This window comes from Pteropus alecto, unplaced genomic scaffold (genome assembly GCF_000325575.1).
Source record: "Pteropus alecto unplaced genomic scaffold, ASM32557v1 scaffold115, whole genome shotgun sequence".
Classification (NCBI taxonomy): domain Eukaryota; kingdom Metazoa; phylum Chordata; class Mammalia; order Chiroptera; family Pteropodidae; genus Pteropus; species Pteropus alecto.
Genome location: NW_006436814.1, coordinates 761477 through 780307, shown reverse-complemented (window position 1 = coordinate 780307; position 18831 = coordinate 761477). Strand labels below are relative to the sequence as shown.

General features: G+C 40.6%; 1 protein-coding gene across 5 annotated transcripts in view; it reads right to left on the bottom strand.

The window, feature by feature from the left end:
• The window catches only part of SDCCAG8 (serologically defined colon cancer antigen 8), a 198933-nt gene that overhangs the window by 52890 nt on the left and 127212 nt on the right, over positions 1 to 18831 (bottom strand). For 4 of the 5 annotated variants that reach the window (XM_025048495.1, XM_015591279.2, XM_006914259.3 and 1 more), the window contains one exon: positions 13221 to 13352. In XM_025048495.1, coding sequence (XP_024904263.1) covers positions 13221 to 13352 — 132 coding nt within the window. Of the gene's footprint in view, positions 1 to 12569; positions 12589 to 13220; positions 13353 to 18831 lie in introns of those variants that run through there. The other variant, XM_025048496.1, reaches the window with a different exon arrangement.

Genomic DNA, 18831 nt, shown 5'->3' with positions numbered 1-18831 from the left:
GAATTCTAATAAAGTGCCACACCTAAGGCACTGCACTGTACAAGACGATGAAATCTGGCCACACGTGGATATCCAGAAATGAAGAGCCAAAGCAAAGCTACAGAACCACGGAGAAAGAAAGAAAAGTAATGTAAAGATGAGGGGAGTACCAGACAAAGAAGGAGAAGATGAAGAAGTAGCAGAGAAGTCGCACTGGCTGATCAGAAGACAATTCAGCACGAACAGCACATTTGGCATCTTAATACCCATGCTCCCTCCCGCCCCCCACATTTGCAGAAGACGGGTTGAGCTTCAGTTAGCAGTCAGAGTCAGCAATGCATCAGCTAGATGGATGCCTACTTTCTCCTAACGACACATTTGCCTAGCATATAAACATTACAATTTGCATTTGGTGGAGAAGAGCGACTCGAAACCCACTTTAATGCTTGCTTTGCTGTACTGCTATAAAACGCCTTTGAAATACCTGCTTTTTAAAACTGCAGCTTATTTTCCATGGATGATAAGGGGAAAACGGTTCTGCTCCTGCACATACACGCACGAAATACTTCATGGGTAACAGCCATTTTTAAAATTAATTAATTTCTAGGAAACGAAAGCCCAGAAAATATCACTCTATATCGCAAAGATATTACCATAAAACCAAATGTTCTCTCTCATCTGCTAAACCACCATCACCAGCAGTCCGCATGTTACACCAGCGAGAACAACTCACGCCATCGCTTTCCCTCCATAAACACAGGCGTTCGACTGCACAAAGGAAAACGCTTTCGAAAAGGACCAAAGGTGAAGTAATCACTTCCGAAGTTATTTTGTTCAAAATTACCAAAGAAATGTCAAAAACAACATGGAATCCCTCAAAAGAGTTAACTCGTTTTGTTCGATCGAGTCTGATTTCATCCTTTGTGCAACGTCAAAGAGCTACAAGAACACGCTGGAGCGTCCCGCCCACGGGACTGCACCCCGGCTCTGGCCCAGGGGTCCTGCCCGCTGGGCTGAGAAGGCAGGCAGCTCCCCCGACCTGGCCACCGGCTCCCCCACATCGGCCTCGGGATGAGACCCACAAACGGGGCCCAACGCTGAGTGTTTCTGGAGAGAAAAGTGAGGTTTTTTTCTCCTATCAGCAGAGCTTATTTAAAGGAAGGCGGGCTAGTCTATGTTTTCCTTTTCCTCTGGTTTATTTTTGTTTAATGATGATATACTATTCAGTTTGAATTGCAACATAAAGTGAGTTTATTATTTTAGGTAACAAAAACATACATTGTTTCTCATGTGCCAGGGCGGCTCTAAGCTCATTTCAGACCCAGTAAGAACTGTTCTCTCCTTTCTACAGATGAGAAGACTGTCACCAAGAGGCGACGTCACCTGCACAAGGTCCACAGCCCACTCAGGGGTGAAGCTGGGATTGGAACCCAAGCAGAAGGCCCTAGAAGCTGCATGTAATTAACCTCTAAGAATCATATCCTCTGTTAGTAATTAATTTTTAAAAAAACCTCATTTAGTCTTGCCGTAACCTGGAGAGGTGTCTAAGGCACATTAGCTTGAAAAGTCCCTGGTAGAGCATTTGACCCTTAGATGCCATCCCATCACTTCCAAGGTGGCCTGGGAAGCTCTGCTGGGGAGCTCTGTGGTCTGGGACTCTGGGGACCTACAGCCCGGGCCCACTTGGACGCTGGCTCAGTGAGGCAGCTCAGGGCACCGCAGTGCACTGGCCAGAGTGTGGGCTCCGGCCTCAGGCCACTGTGCTTCCCTAACTGTCAATGCTAAGTCACCGCGGGCAAGTCACATAATTTCAGAGCCTCAGTTTCCCCTCTAAAAATTAGGAGACAAGAATATCGCCTCAATAGAATTGACCTAATGGTTAAATTTACTATAGCCTCTGCCTTAGCTTTTTCGCTGACAAACTGCAGTCTTGGGTTAAAGGTCACGAAGTCCCTAACAAATACTGTGATTCCACAATGCTGTGGCCGCAAGGCCGCTGATTATAAAAATAATACTGTACTATGTTTTCCCCAAAATGTTCACAACTATAACGTGATTTGACCTTCATAACTATTCTGCTTGGTATTTAACTCCCATTTTATGGATAAGGAAGCTGAAGCTGAGTTTACTAGGCCTGTCCACAAGCATGTGAGCAGGTGACGGGGTTGGCCCACAAGCCCTGAGCTTTTGCTCCCTATCTAGCGTTCGTTCCTTATTATAATTTCCTATGTTTCCAGAGAGGACTTTCCTGCTTGAAAAGCTTACAGTATAAATGGAGAAAGTGAAAGAATATGAAAAATAGAAATAAATACTAATTATTGCAAGATCCTGGAGAGAATGGAGTAGCTTTCTCTGGTCAGCGTGTCAGGCAGCTCGTAGGCACACGCAGAGAGTGACACACCCAGGCCTGCTTGCAAAGGTAAAGAAGCCAAGGTGGAGATTCCAGGAAGAAAATGAGAGATATTTAAGCAAAGAGACACATTTGCCAGAATACTCATAATCGATGGCTCCGGAAGGAAAGAGAAGCAAAACAGTAGAGAGGATGGGGTTTGCACATAACGAAGACCCTCTAAAGCAGGGTCCTCGACCCCCGGGCGTGGACCAATACCGGCCTGTGGCCTGTGAGGAACCGGGCCGCACAGCAGGTGAGCAGCGGGGTGAGCGAAGCTTCACCTGTATCTGCAGCCGCTCCCCAGCGCTGGCATCACCGCCTCAGCTCCGCCTCAGAGCATCAGGCATTAGATTCTCACAGGACCATCGGTCCCCGGTGCTGAAAAGGTTGGGGACCGCTGCTCTAAAGAGCCCCCTTCACGCTGGCATTACTAACTGTGATTATCCGCGAGAGGGGTCAGATTCTCAGTGCCATCCTCGCCGGGCCTCAACCCCTCGCTGCGGCTGCTGAGCTCACTGATTCCACAGTGGCCCTCTTGGTTCTGCCACCTGAGGCTCATGGCAACACCTCAAGTCGTGGGCTCCTGCTGCCACTTGGAATCCAATGATATGGCAAACTCTGTAGAGTTTAGGATATGGCTTCTGAAGCAGGTACAAAAAGAACTAGTTAATTTAATCTGAGTACAGGGAAATGTCTCCCACGGGGAAAATTCTGGACCCATGGGAGATGTGAGATGGAAGCTGGGCAGGTCGATTCCCTTTCCTTCAGTCCCTCCCTCCCGTGAGCTCCTTGGAGGCACAGTTTCTCTGGACGAGCCACCTAGAAACACCTGTGGGGCTGTCTCTGTGGCTCATCCTGGAGCAGCTGCCCGGATGGTGACGCGTGGCCTTACACCGTCTTCCATTCTGCCATGCCTCGCCTTCTTTCCCTTGCTCTCAACGCCCTGGGATTGCAGCCGAAATAAACATTAGCATTTAATCCTTGCTCAAGTCCCAAGACAGCAGAAATGAAGGAACTGGCAAAATCTTCATCGAAATCACCCACTTGGTTAGTGAATATGTCTAAAAACAGATATAGAAAGATATACCCCAGAGGAACAAATCCTAGAAAGAGAAGTAGTCTGACGATGCAAGCAAAACGACCAGCGAAAAAGTCAGCAACTCAGAAATCAGAAACAAACTTGAAGTTAAAGACGGGAAATAATAAGCAGGCCACTCTGAAACCAGCAGGAGACCAATGTTGCGGCGCTTAAAAGTCGAAAACCACAGAGAGGCCTCCTCTTGCTTCAACCCTCCAGAGGCTCTCTTGTCAGGCTCAGAGTACCTTTCAAACACTCTCACACGATTCAAGAGAAAGACTCTTTGAGATCTAACTTCCGAAGACAGTTCTACCTCCTCTCAGGATGTAGGGAGCCATGAAAGACCATTACTCCCAAACTCACAAAGAGAAAAAAGTCAAATAATCAACAAGACCATAATTTTCCTTGAGCCAGACAGAGAGCTGAGGTTGGAAGACAAGCGGGTGAACTAAGTTCCCAAAGGTGACACGTAGCTCTGAGGAGAGACGGAAGCACCTGCGCCGAGCATGGGAGGGAGAAGTGGCCATTAGCAAAGTAGGTAAGAAGAAAGCAGGTGTTTTTAATGGATTCTGGAGCGTGGGCCAGTCTGACACTCTAGGATCCCTGAGTGCCTCAGAAACAAGAAGATGGGAGGAATTTTCTTTCTTAATTCATTCCTAAGCACTTTCCACAGACTTCTTTCCAATGGATGCTCCAGAGAAAGGCTTGGGGGCAGGAGAGGACACCTGAGAGCTCCCCGCCCTGGCCTGTCAGGCGGGGCCCCCAAAACCCCGCCTGTTTACTAGACTGTTTTTCAACCATCTGGAGGAGCGAGAAACCTTTTCAGGAAAAGGCTTCCCCTCTGGGGAAGGTCAGAAGCAAAAGCCACCTTCCCGAGCATGATGGGGGGAAACCTCTTGCCCCTGGCTCTAGGAGTAGGTGGACTTTCACGGAGGGAGGGACAGAAGCAAATCCATCAGTGGTGTGACGGTAAAAGTTTGAAAACCAGCTCTCTGGGAAAAAAGAGGTCCTGATTCATAGTGTCTGCCACTTTTTGTGTGTGTGTGTGTGATGGAAATAGTTCTTCTATGGGCAACGTAAAACTAGCAACGTGATGTCAAATGGTCACACATTTCTAAAGATTTAATAATCGGCTCCAGAACACAATTGCACCTGACCCCGAGGAAGCAGCAGGAAACCCACCCCCAACATGAGCCGTGAAGAGTCAGGTGGAAAGGCTACGAATGAAAAACATACACAGCATCAGAAAGAAAGACTTTCCTTGATGGGCCCATCAGCAGAATGGATTCAGTGGAGGGGAGAAAACTCGAGATTTAAAGCTTGGCCAAGAAAAATGATCCGAACCGAAACACAAAGGAGAAAGTTGTTGGAGTGGGGAGTGCGGACCGAGGGAGAGAAGGGACTAGGGCAGTGCAGCTGTGGGACATCGAACCATCTAACCAGTGTGTAACTGGAGTCTCAGGCGGAGAGAGAGCAAGCGAACGGGAAGACCCAGCTCCTGCTTACCGTCTCATCCACTGTCGTATCCCTGTGTATTTTAAAGCCACAGTGTTGCTTTTGAATAGACCATAGTCTCCTTGGCTCCCAGGACCTTCAAACGTGTATTCCTCTTTCTCTGTGAAGATTATTTTTGCTTCCCTTCAGGATTCAATTAGGTATTATTCTCCTAGGGAACTGCACCCTGTACCCCCCAGCCCCCCGAGCACCCCGGGCTTACTTTTTCTCCAGCATATTTCTCACCTGTGATTACTGCGCGTCCACCCTCCACTATACTCAACGCTAATGAAAGTTAATACACATAGGAATCCATGAATAGGCTACAAGATACAAAGTAGTGCACAAGCTAGGCAGTCTGGCATAGATTTTCATATTTAATATGCAATGTTTAAAATTATAGAGTCTAAAGCAAAACAACAAACACGACTTCAGAAATGAAAAACAAACCCTGTTTAACTTAAAAGCACTGAATTACAACTTAAATTGTAAGGGTCAGGATCATGAAAATGCTAATCTCAAGTCCTCGATCTACTTAAAACATTAAATCAGAGAGAGAAATTTGGCTGTAAAGAGTGAAATGACTCAAAGAAGTTTAGATTGGATATATGGAAGAATTTTTAAAGGGATTTTAAACATGGAAATACACAATTCTGTCCTCTAACAATAGAACAGAAATTGACCCGTTCTGTCTTTTTAGCAAAAGCTCTGTCCAAAGAGAGATGTTCAATGCCCTTAGCCTGTTGTGGCTGTCCACGCAATCCTGACATTGGTTTAGCAGTTATTGTTAATTGAATATTTTTTTCTCATCCAGACTTAATTGTGGAAAAATAAAAAATAACAAAGATTAAAAAACATTAAAACTGTCTGGTTCTAGATGGTTTGTCAGAATTTTTGCTTCCAAAAATGTATTAGCTATTTCCTAGTATCTTATGTTCTTAGGTTATTATTTTATTTTTAATTTTTTTTTTAAATTTAAGTGCTATAACATTTTCCCTCCCAGGAATGGAAGTTAAAATTCTGTTAGCCATTTTTTTGTACTGTTTCTAAAAGAAAAAACCTAATAGGTGAAGTTATAGTTGAGAATTAAAAAGCATGCTCCTCACTCCCAACTATGCTGAAAATATGATTTTTCTAAACTAGGTAAATATATCTCTCTTGAAATTCTATTTGTGGCTCATATTGAAAGCTTTCACCATTGAATAAAGAACACACACACACACACACACACACACACACACTCACATATTCACAATACTTAAAAAACATCACAGGCATATCCCATGTAGGGGCCAAAATGCTACTTGATAAATCAGTCGTTGAAAATTCAGGAGGCGTTTTCCCTTAGAAATAACATTATGTAAACAGGATATTTTGTTCCACAGATGATCTCACAAGAGCCTATTTATCCCAGAAGGTAAATAAACTACCGTACGGAATGGAAGCCTCTGAAGTTCAAGTTGCACCCCTGGAGTCTAGAACAGAGCCCGGCACGTCAGAAGGGCCTGGCAAGTACGTTAAGTGAAGAACACGGAGTGAATAACAGTGAGACGTTTGTTGAACACTAAGTCTGAGCCAGTTACTGTTCTAAAGAATTTCCATGGATTATTTTAGGCAACTGTCACAATCCTACCAGGTAGCATTTTTCAGATTAAAATAATCAATATTCGATCGATAGGTGAATGGAGTCTTCTTCCTTTTCCTGAGTATTAGGTTTGTCTTAGGAATTGTGAATTATACTACAATGTCTTTGGCATTTTTCTAACTCTCTTTGATTGGGTATCTTTCCCATTTAATCTCTTTCTAGGTGACAATTATGATAGTGCCTGCCTTCTTCCAACTAGGCTAAGGCTGCTTTAAATATGGGATTATCTACTCTCAGATAGAAATACTAACTTCTCCGGGTGGCAGACGTCTTCTGTGAGGGAGACGACGGCAATCTGGTTTCAAGTCTTCCCAATAACATATAATCGAATGTGGCTTCCGGTCCTCACGCTTTGTCAATAATGCAGAGAATAATGAATTTTAAAAAGATTGCTTGTTGGACTAGTGGTTACCAGAGGGTAGGGGATGGGGGAGGAGGGAAGAGGTAGACAGGGTAAAGGAGGTCAAATATAGGAGGGCAGGGGGAGGGTGAAGTGGGTAAAGGGGATTAAATGTATGGTAGCTGAAGGAAACTGGACTCCGGATGGTAATCACACAATAGAATATGTAGATGTCAAATTATAATGTACACCTGAAAATTATATAATTGTATTAACCAATGTTACTCCAATAAACTTTAAAAAAATAAAAAATAAATAAAAAGATTGCTTGTTAATCCCAACTGGTTTATAATTTTGGTGTGATCTGAGGGAAAGTCAAGTTTTCTAAGCTCTTCCTGGTTTTCACAGCTTCAAACTCCTCTGAATAACTGCAGATTGTCCTTAGACCCCTCGGGGGAGGCAGCCTACCTAATCCACACATGTCCATGACCCAGCAAAATGAAAGCTAGTGATAGCCAAGAAAAACTTCCAAAATAAACAAGCTGCAATGAGCTTCTTTCCTAGCAACATAAAGACTGTTTACCATTTTCTATAGTTTGGTATTTATAAAATAATGGCATATGAATAAAAAATAACAGCGATTTTGTTAACTGACTTTTGATAGTGTTGTCACTTACTTAAAAACAGATTTCCAAGCAACAACCTCACCAAAGGAATGCCTCTCTAAAGCAAATAGCTGCTATTGTGGGAGATGACAGGTGGGGATTATACATGTACTTGCTTTAGCAAAAGAGATGCAGATGATTCACATCTAAATTACAATCCATATAGGACTTGAAACATAATTACTAAGAAACCGATACACTGCTGATGTAAATATGTGATAATGCACTGTGGGAGGTTAACAAAACAACTCACAACAAACAAAATTAATTATCATGAAGCTAAATTAAGAGCAATTTATAACTAAAAGAAAGAACAGCGGCATTTGAAAACCAAGATGACCTCAGTAGGACATTGATAATGCAGTAATAACTAGATGTCCTTCCCCCAAGTCAGCGGGAAGTCAAATTATCAGAGTCTGTGCAGATTCTCCTGAGCTCTGCAAGGTATGAAGGCAGCCAGTGGAATATCACATTCTCAATATCCTTCTGAAGGACATTCTGGTTGCTTCCAAGTTTTCGCAATTATGAATAGAGTCACTATAGACATCCATGTGTAGGTTTTGGGTGGACAAATGTTTTTAACTCTTTTGGGTAAATACCAAAGAGTATGACTGTTGGGTCGTATGTTTAGTTTTGTAATAAATCTCCAAACTGTCTTCCAAAGCAACTATACCATTTTGCATTCCCACCAGCAATGAATGAGATTATTATGCTTTTGGTGTTGTACCTAAAAAGTCATCATCGCCAAACCACGGTCACCTAGGTTATCTCCTAGAAGTTTTATAGTTTTGTGTTTTATATTTAGGTCTTTGATCCATTTTGAGTTAATTTTTGTGTAAAGTATAAGATCTGTGTCTAGATTTTTTTTTTTTTTTTGCATGTAGATAGATGTCTAGTTGTTTCAAAACCAGTTGCTGAAAAGACTATCTTTGCTCAATTGTATTGTCTTTGCTCCTTACCCAAGGATCAGTTGACTATATTTACGTGGGTCTATTTCTAGACTCTCTATTCTGTTTCATTGATCTATTTGTGTGTACTTTCTCAAATACCACACTATCTTGATCACTGCAACTGTATAGCAAGTATAGAAGTTGGGTAAGCTCAGTCCTCCAATTTTCTTCTTCATTTATATAGAAATTGTGTTGGTTATTCTGGGTCTTTTGTCTCTCCATATAAACTTTAGAATGAGTTTGTCAATATCTACAAAATAATTTGCTGGAATTTTGATTGGCATTGTCTTAGATCTATAGGTGAACTTGGAAAGAACTGACATCTTGACAATATTGAGTCCTCTTATTCATGAACATGGACTATCTCTCCATTTATTCAGTTCTTTGATTTCTTTCATCAGAGTTTTATAGTTTTCCTCATATAGATTTGTACATATTATTTCAAATTTCACTTGTTCATTACTGCTGTATATGAAAGTGATTGACTTTTGTATATTAACCTTAAATTCTGCAAACCTGTTATAATTTTTTATTGCAGGAGGGTAATTTTTTGTTGTTGATTCTTTCAGATTTTTTTATAGCTGTTCATGTCATCTGCGAATGAAGACAGTTTTATGTCTTCCTTCCCAATGTGTGTACCTCTCTCTTCTTCATTGCATTAGGTAGAACTTCCAGTATGATGTTTAAAAGTAACAGAAAGAAGGAAAATGCCTGTCATCTTATCTTTGTGGGAAAGCTTCAAATTTATCGTTATTAAGTATGACATTAGCTGTAGGTTTTTTATTTTTTATCATGTTGAGGAAGTTTCTCTCTATTTTTTGTTTACTAAGAATTTTTATCATAAATGAGTTTTGGATTTTGTCAAATGCTTTTTCTCCATCTATTGACATAATCATGTAATTTTTCTTTTTTAGGTTGTCGATGCGATGGATTACATTAATTGATTTTCGAATACTGAACCAGCCTTGGATACCTGGGATAAATCCTAGTTGATCAAGGTGTACAATTCTTTTTAAATATTGTTGAACTCTATTTGCCAGTATTTTCTTGATTTGTTTTTAAATGATGAAATAAAGGTTAAGATTTTAGGCTTCTATTTTCAAGTACTTTTCTGAAAATAGTAAATAGTCTTAATTCCCTCAAAATGAAATGTCAAATTAGATAAAAATCAATACTTTATTTCCCACTTTAACTTTTTTTCAAAGAATAAAATTTCTATTAGAAAAATATGACTTACAGATTTGGTAAAGATCATTCTGAGGTTAGTTTATAGAAAACTATCAATTTTAAATTCATTATTTGTTTTTTCCCAATTAGCAGGTTCACGTTTTCAGTCAACAGATTTTATGTATATAAGTTAGACAATGATTTCTTATATAAGAAAAAAAGAAACTGTGTGAAACTGTGTAATGTAACCGGCACAACAGCCAGGATTGCTGGGGGTGGTGACATCGTACTTGATCACATGAGATTCACGTAAGCACACTCAGTGGGTCGCCCCTGGCTCTAGGGCTTGTCCCCTCTGTATACACTATGGAGCTCCCACACGATTTTTTATTCAAGGGCGGCGGGTGGCGGGGGGGAATATATGAATCAATACTCCTTTTAAAAACATAACTAACAAAAAGGCCATTGCTTTCGTTAACATACATTCCCTGACTGCCTCTGTAGATGCTGGGAATTCCAAACCACCAGTGAGAAAACCTAACTTCCCTGACTTTACAACTTAAATGATTTCGGCAAATCTGAATTTAATACATTCACATCCACTCCAACTTAAAACAAAAAATTCTCTGTTCCAAAATGTCCCTCCCAATACATCCTCCCACCACCAGTTGGCTGGTCTGTCTCTCTTGCTTTTCACTTTTCCTTGCAGCCAAATCTCATGAAAAAGGTTTAAATTTGCTATTTCAGTTTTTCAACTCACACTTTTCAATCCACTCTAATATGGCTTCTGTACTTAATCTTCTGCTAATAGTATTTTCGTTATCATAACCAGTGATGTCCATGTCATAAGCCCCATGATTTCTTTTCAGTCTTATTTATTCTCCCAGCAGCAGACGGCCACTCTGCTCTTTCCCGAAGCATTTCCACCCCTCGACATGATGATCACGGGCTCTTCCATTTTCCACTTATTTCTCAGGTTACTTGTCTTGATCCCTTTTGCCAACCTCTACCTTACCTTTAAAAATATGAGTGTTCTTTAGGATTCAGTAAGCTCTTCTTCCTTCTTCCTTTATTTTTTCTCTGAGTGACCTTATTCACTCCCAAGGGTTCAAACATCCTCTACAGGGCTGGTGGAGACGTCCAACTCTAGCCCAGACATTTCTCCTGAGCTTCGTGCCTCACGTCTGCTAGCTTTTTCAACATATCCATTTGTACAATGCATGTGAACATGGCCAGAACTTAATACTTGGTCTCATCCCAAACCCAGACCATCGAAACTATAAAACTACTTCTTTTGAGCGTGCTCTAGTTCCCAATAAGTGACACCGTTATACCTCTGTTGCTCATGTCAGAAATATGGGGCTTATTCTTGATACGCCACTGACAACGTGCAATGAACGAGACTGTGTCCTTGAGCCATACAGAATGGGCTCTGAGCTGGGGCACCGTTTGCCAACTCCCGCTGTCAGAGGCTAATAATTCCTAGCCCGTCGCTGACAGATTCAGTTCAAATGTTATTTTCTCATTGAAACTTTTCCTGGTCAAGATACATCTGCTTATTAAATGTGCTTGCAACACAAAGTATATTTTTTTTCCCATAGAACTGATGATCATTACTGTAATTAATTAGATATCTGTGAAATTCTTTTGTCAATATCCATCTTCCCTATAAGGCTGGAAGAAGCTCCATCAGACTGGGAACTATATTTACTTTGCTATTTTCTTCCCAGCATGTGGTGGAGAACATGACACATAGTAGCAATCGGTAAATATTTGTTGAATGAATGATTGATTAATTTGCTATATGACCTTCAGTTGGCAACTATTATCTTTCTAAGCCTTAGTCCGCCATCTGGAAATGGAAATGATAATAATAGCTACTTTCCAGGTTTGTTTCATGGTAAGACAATATGTGTGAGTGCATCTTGTGAACTAACTCTAAAGCAATATATAAATGCAAGAAAAGACGAATTAGAAATGTGCCTTGGTTGCTGAGTACAAGGGCAAATTACAGTCTGAGGATCAAATCTTCTGGCTTGTTTTGTTGGCCCTCTAGCTAAGAATGGTTTTGGCTTTCTTAAAGGATTGTAAAAAACAAAGACAAAAATAAAACAAAGAAGCCAGGTCACTTCTTCTGTGACAGAAACCATGTGTGACCCACAAAGCCTTAAATTTTTTTATTCTCTGACCTTTTACAGAAAAAGTCTGCTGACCCCTGACCTGTCTGGGCTTAAGTAAATATTTTAATGAGTGAATAAATGAATGATTATTACTCTGCAAATACACCCACATTTTAGTATTTTGGGGACTGAAAAGCAATGCCATTTTCTGATTTCCTTTCTTCTAGTCAACAGAGCAAATGGTCAAAGTTATATAAAAAGCCTTCCATCACACCCAGGACTCTATGTTTAAAAAAAACAGAAGGAGCCTATAAATATTTTCATTTTCTCTCAATTATATCAACAATTGTTTTTGAAACAGAGAAGGCATGGAGATTGGGAAAGGGATGGGGAGCTGGAGGCCAAGAAAACCATCTTCCTAGAAGGCTGACCGCTGTCGTTATGTGTGCCATTACAGGGTGGGGGTCCGAGTCCACCAAAACTAACTCACTGTATGGTGTAAAACACTGAAATGTTTTTTTTCCTGGGGAATCGATCATTACACAGAAATGACACATTTATAGGAAATAATAAGGGGCTGTGCTTATTACAAAAAAAAAAAAACACTGCACAAAAAAAGGAAAGGAATTTGGAGTCAAAAGATCAAGATTCAAGTTTGAATTCTATCATGTTTGAATTCTATCAAGTTTGAATTCTATCAGTATCAATCTGTCACTTTGAGCAAATCCATTAGTCCCTTTGAACTTGAGTTTCTTCATCTAAAAAAAGAAAGTAAATATCATTGATGCCATTTAGTAGATGGCTATTATGAGCCAGGTGCTTTATATATACTATATTTGATCTTTATATCAAACTGTAAAGTAGATATTATTAGCCACAATATATAGATGAGAAACAGATGTCTAGAGAGGTTAAGTAACTTGCTCAAAGTAACACCACTAGGAAGAACCAGAAGGTTTGGAATCAAATCCTGACTTCAGCAATACTATCAGTACAACCTCTGATTAAGTATTTAAGCTTCGTAGGCCTACTATGTGTTGTCTCTTACAAAAAACAGGTGAGACTCATTTCTAGAAAAGAAGTTTTGAAATTCTCTATATTACATTATTCACTTACACCTTAAAAGTGGATGGTTTTCCTACAATGTTCTCTAGTAAATCTAATTCCATGCCTTGTAGAGAACAGTAAAGAAGGATGTGCTCTCCTCTCTATGTATTAAAAGGACAGCCTAAATTGAGCAAGCATAAATACATAAAAGTATTAGATTTTGAGCGTGTCCCTTGAGGAGCACAGTAATCACAAATTCTATTTATTCCACAGATATTCCCATTCTTTTTATGAAAACAAATTTAATATATGGCACGTCAGCTGATTATCAAACCTGTATTACCTTTGCTTCATTTGCTCGTGTAGTCTCCCATGTTGGACACACTGTTCCTCCAATTCAACATTTCTTTTCTGTAACTTTTTCAGTTTGTCATATGTATACCTTTTTTCTTGACTGAGCTGAGCTATTTCAGATCTAGAGAAGTGAAAACACAGAAATAATAGATGTTAAAGGTTCTTATTACTAGAGCACATTATATAATGTTAATATTCTCTTAAACTCCATATTTAAAAACAACTGTAAATATTTTATGTAAAATATTTCAGAAATTGCAAAATGTGTGGTAGAAGGATCAATATTAAAGGCACTTAAGTGGCAGACAGATAAAGGAGTAACAACTTACTCTAATAGAGATGGCTTCTCTAAGGAACAAGAGAAAAATGATAATGACCAAATCCCTTTTTAAAAAGACTATCAGTTTTCAGTCAATATGTTGGAGTAAGTAAACGCTGTGCTCACCTCCTCTCAGGACCACATCAAAATAACAACTAAACTACAGAATAGCCATCATTGGGAGTTGCCTGAAATCTAGCTCAACAGAAGTCCTATAACTGGCGACACAGAGAAGAGGCCACCTCGAGACTGGTAGGAGGGCGGAGATGCGAAATGGGCAGGTCCCACAACTGTGTGTGAGAGTTAGAAATCAAGAGAAATATCTCTGCTGTGGAGGTCCCCCTGGAAGAGCAAGAGGTCCCAGCTCAACATTGGGCTCCACAGTCCAGGGTTCAAGTGCCAGGAAGAGAAGTCCCCACAATTTCTGGCTGTGAAAATCAGCGGAGATTGTGGCTAAGAAAGACGAAGGGTTCAGGAGTCACAGGTGTTTCACTTAAAGGGCCTGTGCACGGACTCAATCACTGACGGGCTCACGAGCTCTGAGTCCAATACTGCGGCAGCAGCTCGAAAGGTGCAGGGACACACAGGGAGATACTGAGTTGTTGGGGTTCAAGGTGAGGGTTGAAAGGGCGGCTTTCTCTCAGACCGAAGTGATGGCAGAGAGCATTGTTCCTTTGTTGAGTCTTTCACGTGTGGCATGCTGACCCAGGTGGTGCCATATCTGAGTCTCCTTCAACCAGGCTAACACAAATTGTCCCGCACTGGTGAGTCCCTGAGACCCCGCCCTCCCAATGTCTGGGCCCACCTAAGCTGCGTCCATACAAACAGCCTGTCTTGGCTCTTGTTGCGGACTTTCTTAAAATCTCTGACAGGTTCACAAAACCTAAGCAAGCAACATCTGATCTCAGTGTGCCCTGTACCTCTTGCTGGACAGCTCCAAACCCAGCACTATTGGCAGCTGGCCTTGGTTTGTAGCCTGACCTTCCAAGGCACTTCCAAGCCCAGCGTAGGTGACAGCCATCTGCAGATTGCCTGATGGCTCATGCCAGGTGGCCCCAGCCAGGGCACAGGCTGCAGCTGAACTTGACCTGCAGCAGAACTCCTCGGAGGCCCCCGAGCTGCATGCCTGTGGCCAGCTATGGTCTGAGCACCAGGAGCACCACCCAGAGTCACATATGAGGATGACAAATCCAAGGGGCAGACAGGGCAGGCACTGGAACCCTCGTAAAGTGAATTCTGTTCTGTAGAGTCAGCTCCTACACCAGTCATGGCCAGTCCTTACAACCAATCAGCCCGAGGGTCAGTTCCTCTCATTAATGACCAAACAGCAATCAAGACTCAACTACAACAGGCGGGCACATAAAATCCATACAAGACGCCTGGAGCACCTAGCTCAGGTGACCAGGGAAAACTGTGCATGGGGCCCCACAGCACACCTACCCAGAAGGCCACTCTACTAAGACCAGGAGACATAGCAGCCCTATCTAATACACAGAAATGAACACATAGAGGCAGCCAAAATGGGAAGACAAAGAAACATGTCCTAATGAAAGAACAGAACAAAACTCCAGAAAAAGAACTAAACAAAATGGAGACAAGCAATCTACCAGATGCGAAGTTCAAAACACTGGTTATAAGGATACTCAGTGAACTGAGGGGAAGAGATTATTAACTCAGTGAGAGCTTTAACAAAAAGACAGAAAACATAAAAGTGTAGATAGACAACAAGAAAAAGAACTGGTCAGAAATGAAGACTACAATAACTGAAATGAAGACTACCTTAGGAAGAATCAATAGTAGATTAGATAAAGCAGAGGGCTGAATCAGTGATTTAGAAGATAAGGTAGCAGAAAACAACCAATCAGAACAGCAACAAAAAATAAGAATCCAAAAAAATGAGGATAGTTTAAGAGGACTTTGGAACGACATCAAGCATACCAACATTCACATCATAGAGATACCAGGAGAAGAGAAAGAGCAAGAAATTGAAAATCTACTTCAGGAAATAATGACTGAAAACCTCCCTAACCTGGTGAAGGAAATAGATATACAAGCCCAGGAAGTACAGAGAGCCCCAAACAAGATGAACCCAAAGAGGCCCACACCAAGACATATCATAATTAAAATGCCAAAGGTGAAAGACAAAGAAAGACTCTTAAAACAGCAAGAGAAAAGCAGTTAGTTACCTTCAAGGAAGCTCCCATTAGACTGTCAGCTGATTTCTCCACAGAAACTTGGCAGGCCAGAGGGATTGGCATAAAATATTTAAAGTGATGAAAAGCAAGGACCTACAACCAAGATTACTCTACCCAGCAAAGCTACCATTTAGAATAGAAGGAAAGATAAAGAGCTTCCAGACAAGAAAAAACTAAAGGAGTTCATCATCACCAAGCCAGTATTATAGGAAATGTTAGAGAGACTTCTTTAAGAAGAAAATCGAAAAGATTATAAATATGAATAATAAAATGGCAATAACTATATATCTAGCAGCAATTACTTTAAATGTAAGTGGATTAAATGCTTCATTCAAAAGACAGGGTGGCTCACTGGATAAGAAAACAAGACTCTTTCATATGTGGCCTATAAGAGACTCATTTCAGATCGAAAGACATGGACAGACTGAAGTAAAGGGATGAAAAAAGATGTTTCATGAAAATGGAAACAAACAAACAAAACTGGGGTAGCAATACTTATACCAGACAAAATAGACTTTAAAACAAAGGCTACAACAAGAGACAAGACAGGATGCAGTTATCCCACTACTGGGATAACTAGTTATCCCACTATTTACCTGAAGAAACACAAAACACTACTTTGAAGGGACATGTGAATCCATACGTTCACTGCAGCATTATTTACAATAGCCAAGATATGGAGGCATCCTTGGTGTCCATCAATGGATGATTGGATAAAGAAGAGGTGGTACATATATACAAAGGAATATTATTCAGGCATAAAACAGAATGAAATCTTGCCATCTGCAACAACACGGATTAGCCTAGGGGATATTGTACTAAGTCAGACAGAGAAAGACAAATATACGTAGAATCCAGAAGACAGGACAAACAAACAACAGAAACAAGCTCATAGATACAGAGAACATTTTGATGGCTGTCAGACTGGAGGGTAGAGGGATGTGTAAAGCAGGGAGGGGATTAAGAGGTACAAATTGGCAGTTACAAACCAGTTACGGGCATGTACAGTACAGCGTGGGAAATAAAGTCGGCAGTATTGTAATAACTATATATGGGTCAGATGGGTACTGGATTTATTGGGTGACCACTTCAAAAGTTATATAAATATCTAATCACCGTGTTGTACACCTGAAACATATAACATTGTATGTCGACTATAATTGAAAAAAAAAAAGACTATCATTCATTTACCAAATATTTACTGAGTGCCTATTATAGGCGAGCCACCAAGTTATTAAAGGAACAACTCTGGGCCTAATCTCTATAACAGAGAGTTGTTTCTTTTAATTAACATAGTTAATTCAATGGCGCATGATTAAAATCATATAATTCCAAAAGGCATAATAATGAAAAATGGCAGTCCTCTAACCCCTATCCCCAATCCAGCTGAGCAGTGATAAATACAATTTTTTAAAAGCTACTTCTTCCTGTATTTATTTCTGAATCTTAATATGCTTGCATCAATAACTCTTGTTCTGTCAATTAAGAAATTTCTACCAATTCATTATGGTAGATAAAGATTTCATATGTCTCCTTCTTCCATCTCCAGCTTGTCAACATAATTATTAGCATTTCAGTATTTATGTTATAATGACTACCTAAGTGTTGGTCCTTGCTAAGTAGTATACCATGATTACATTTGTACTTGTATAAATTTATTTCCCCCAAACAAGTGCGCTTTAGTGCAGAGTGAATGAGTGGCAAGCCATTAACTCCTATGGGAGACTCCCAATATTAGCACCTATAACTGCTTCTGCTGTGGCCATTCTGTTTCTCAAGAGAAGGAGCCTCCAGTTTCCTGCTTACTGTGTACAACCGTGACTGTCAGAGGCTTCAGGGCTGGGTGGGAAGAGAGGGGTGGGGGAGTCTCACCTTCCAGAATGGAGACTTTCTATCGACCCCTCTATTCTAACTTCAGTGCCTCTATTTTGACCAGAGCCTGCTGGGTTAATCTCTTCAGAGAAGCCCCTGTTTTCTGAGTGGAGGAGGGACAGTCGCCTGGCTGCACGGGGTGGGCATGGAGTTGTCAATTTTGTTTTCAGTCCTATGTTCTACTCCTGCCTTCCAAGTATTTCGGGAATCCTGAGAGCAGACCAGCTTGCCTCACGTATAAGTATCCCCCCCTGCAGACACTTAAGATTCACCTTCCTCCACTTTGCTAAATCAGATACCAAAACCAATCTTCTTTTCATCTTCACATATTTCTCTTGGGATCACAGATATCTACTTTGGTGATGGTTAATATCCCTCAGGAAATATGTTACCTTTTTAATGTCTTGGATGACCATCTCAAATCTCAAAATTTGAAGATCAGAAAGTTGTCTGTCCAAGAAAAATTGTATCCCTGCCCTGGTTTTAATTTAAAATGCTCCCACTGCCACCATCTCATCATGGTCCCTGGTTAGAACCGAAAGTTTAAAACTCTTGCATATTAAATAAGTAGGTAACGATTGGATTGTTTCCTGAAGTTTAAGTAAGACACTTGATGTAAAATCATTTCCCTCCAAAGGAAGGGTTCCTCCACTGGGAGAAATGGCCTTTACTTCCTGGTCAAGAAAAGATTTGGATTTGTTAAGAGAATTCATCCCAAGGATCAAACTGCTTCACATGTATGAAGCCATCTCCCACTTTTCGTTCACCTAATTCTTCATTTTTGTTTTCATCTTGGGTCAAGTGTCATCTCAAAGGAAGCTTGCCCTGATTAATATCTTGCAGTTCTCAATATGTCAGCACATTTTCTGAAACTACCTCTAGCTTTTATGCATACATTAACTTATAATTTATTCCTCTGAGAGGTGCTCTATGCCTCATCTTTCTTACTAGATTATATATGAGGGCATGTATTATCTCATTTTCAAGTTCAGATCAGGCACTCGGTCTACATTTGCTTCTCCTAATAAGAATTTACCTATATTTGATATTGTCTGAATCAGTTAATAAATAATGACTTATATTTCTCCTTTCAAAATCACACACGATGCAAAAAAATTTAGGGACAATTATAAAAATTTTTAATTTAGTGTTCTTCCAAGATTAGTCTTTCCTATCACAGTATGTACTATGCACTTAAATAAATTCTCAAATGA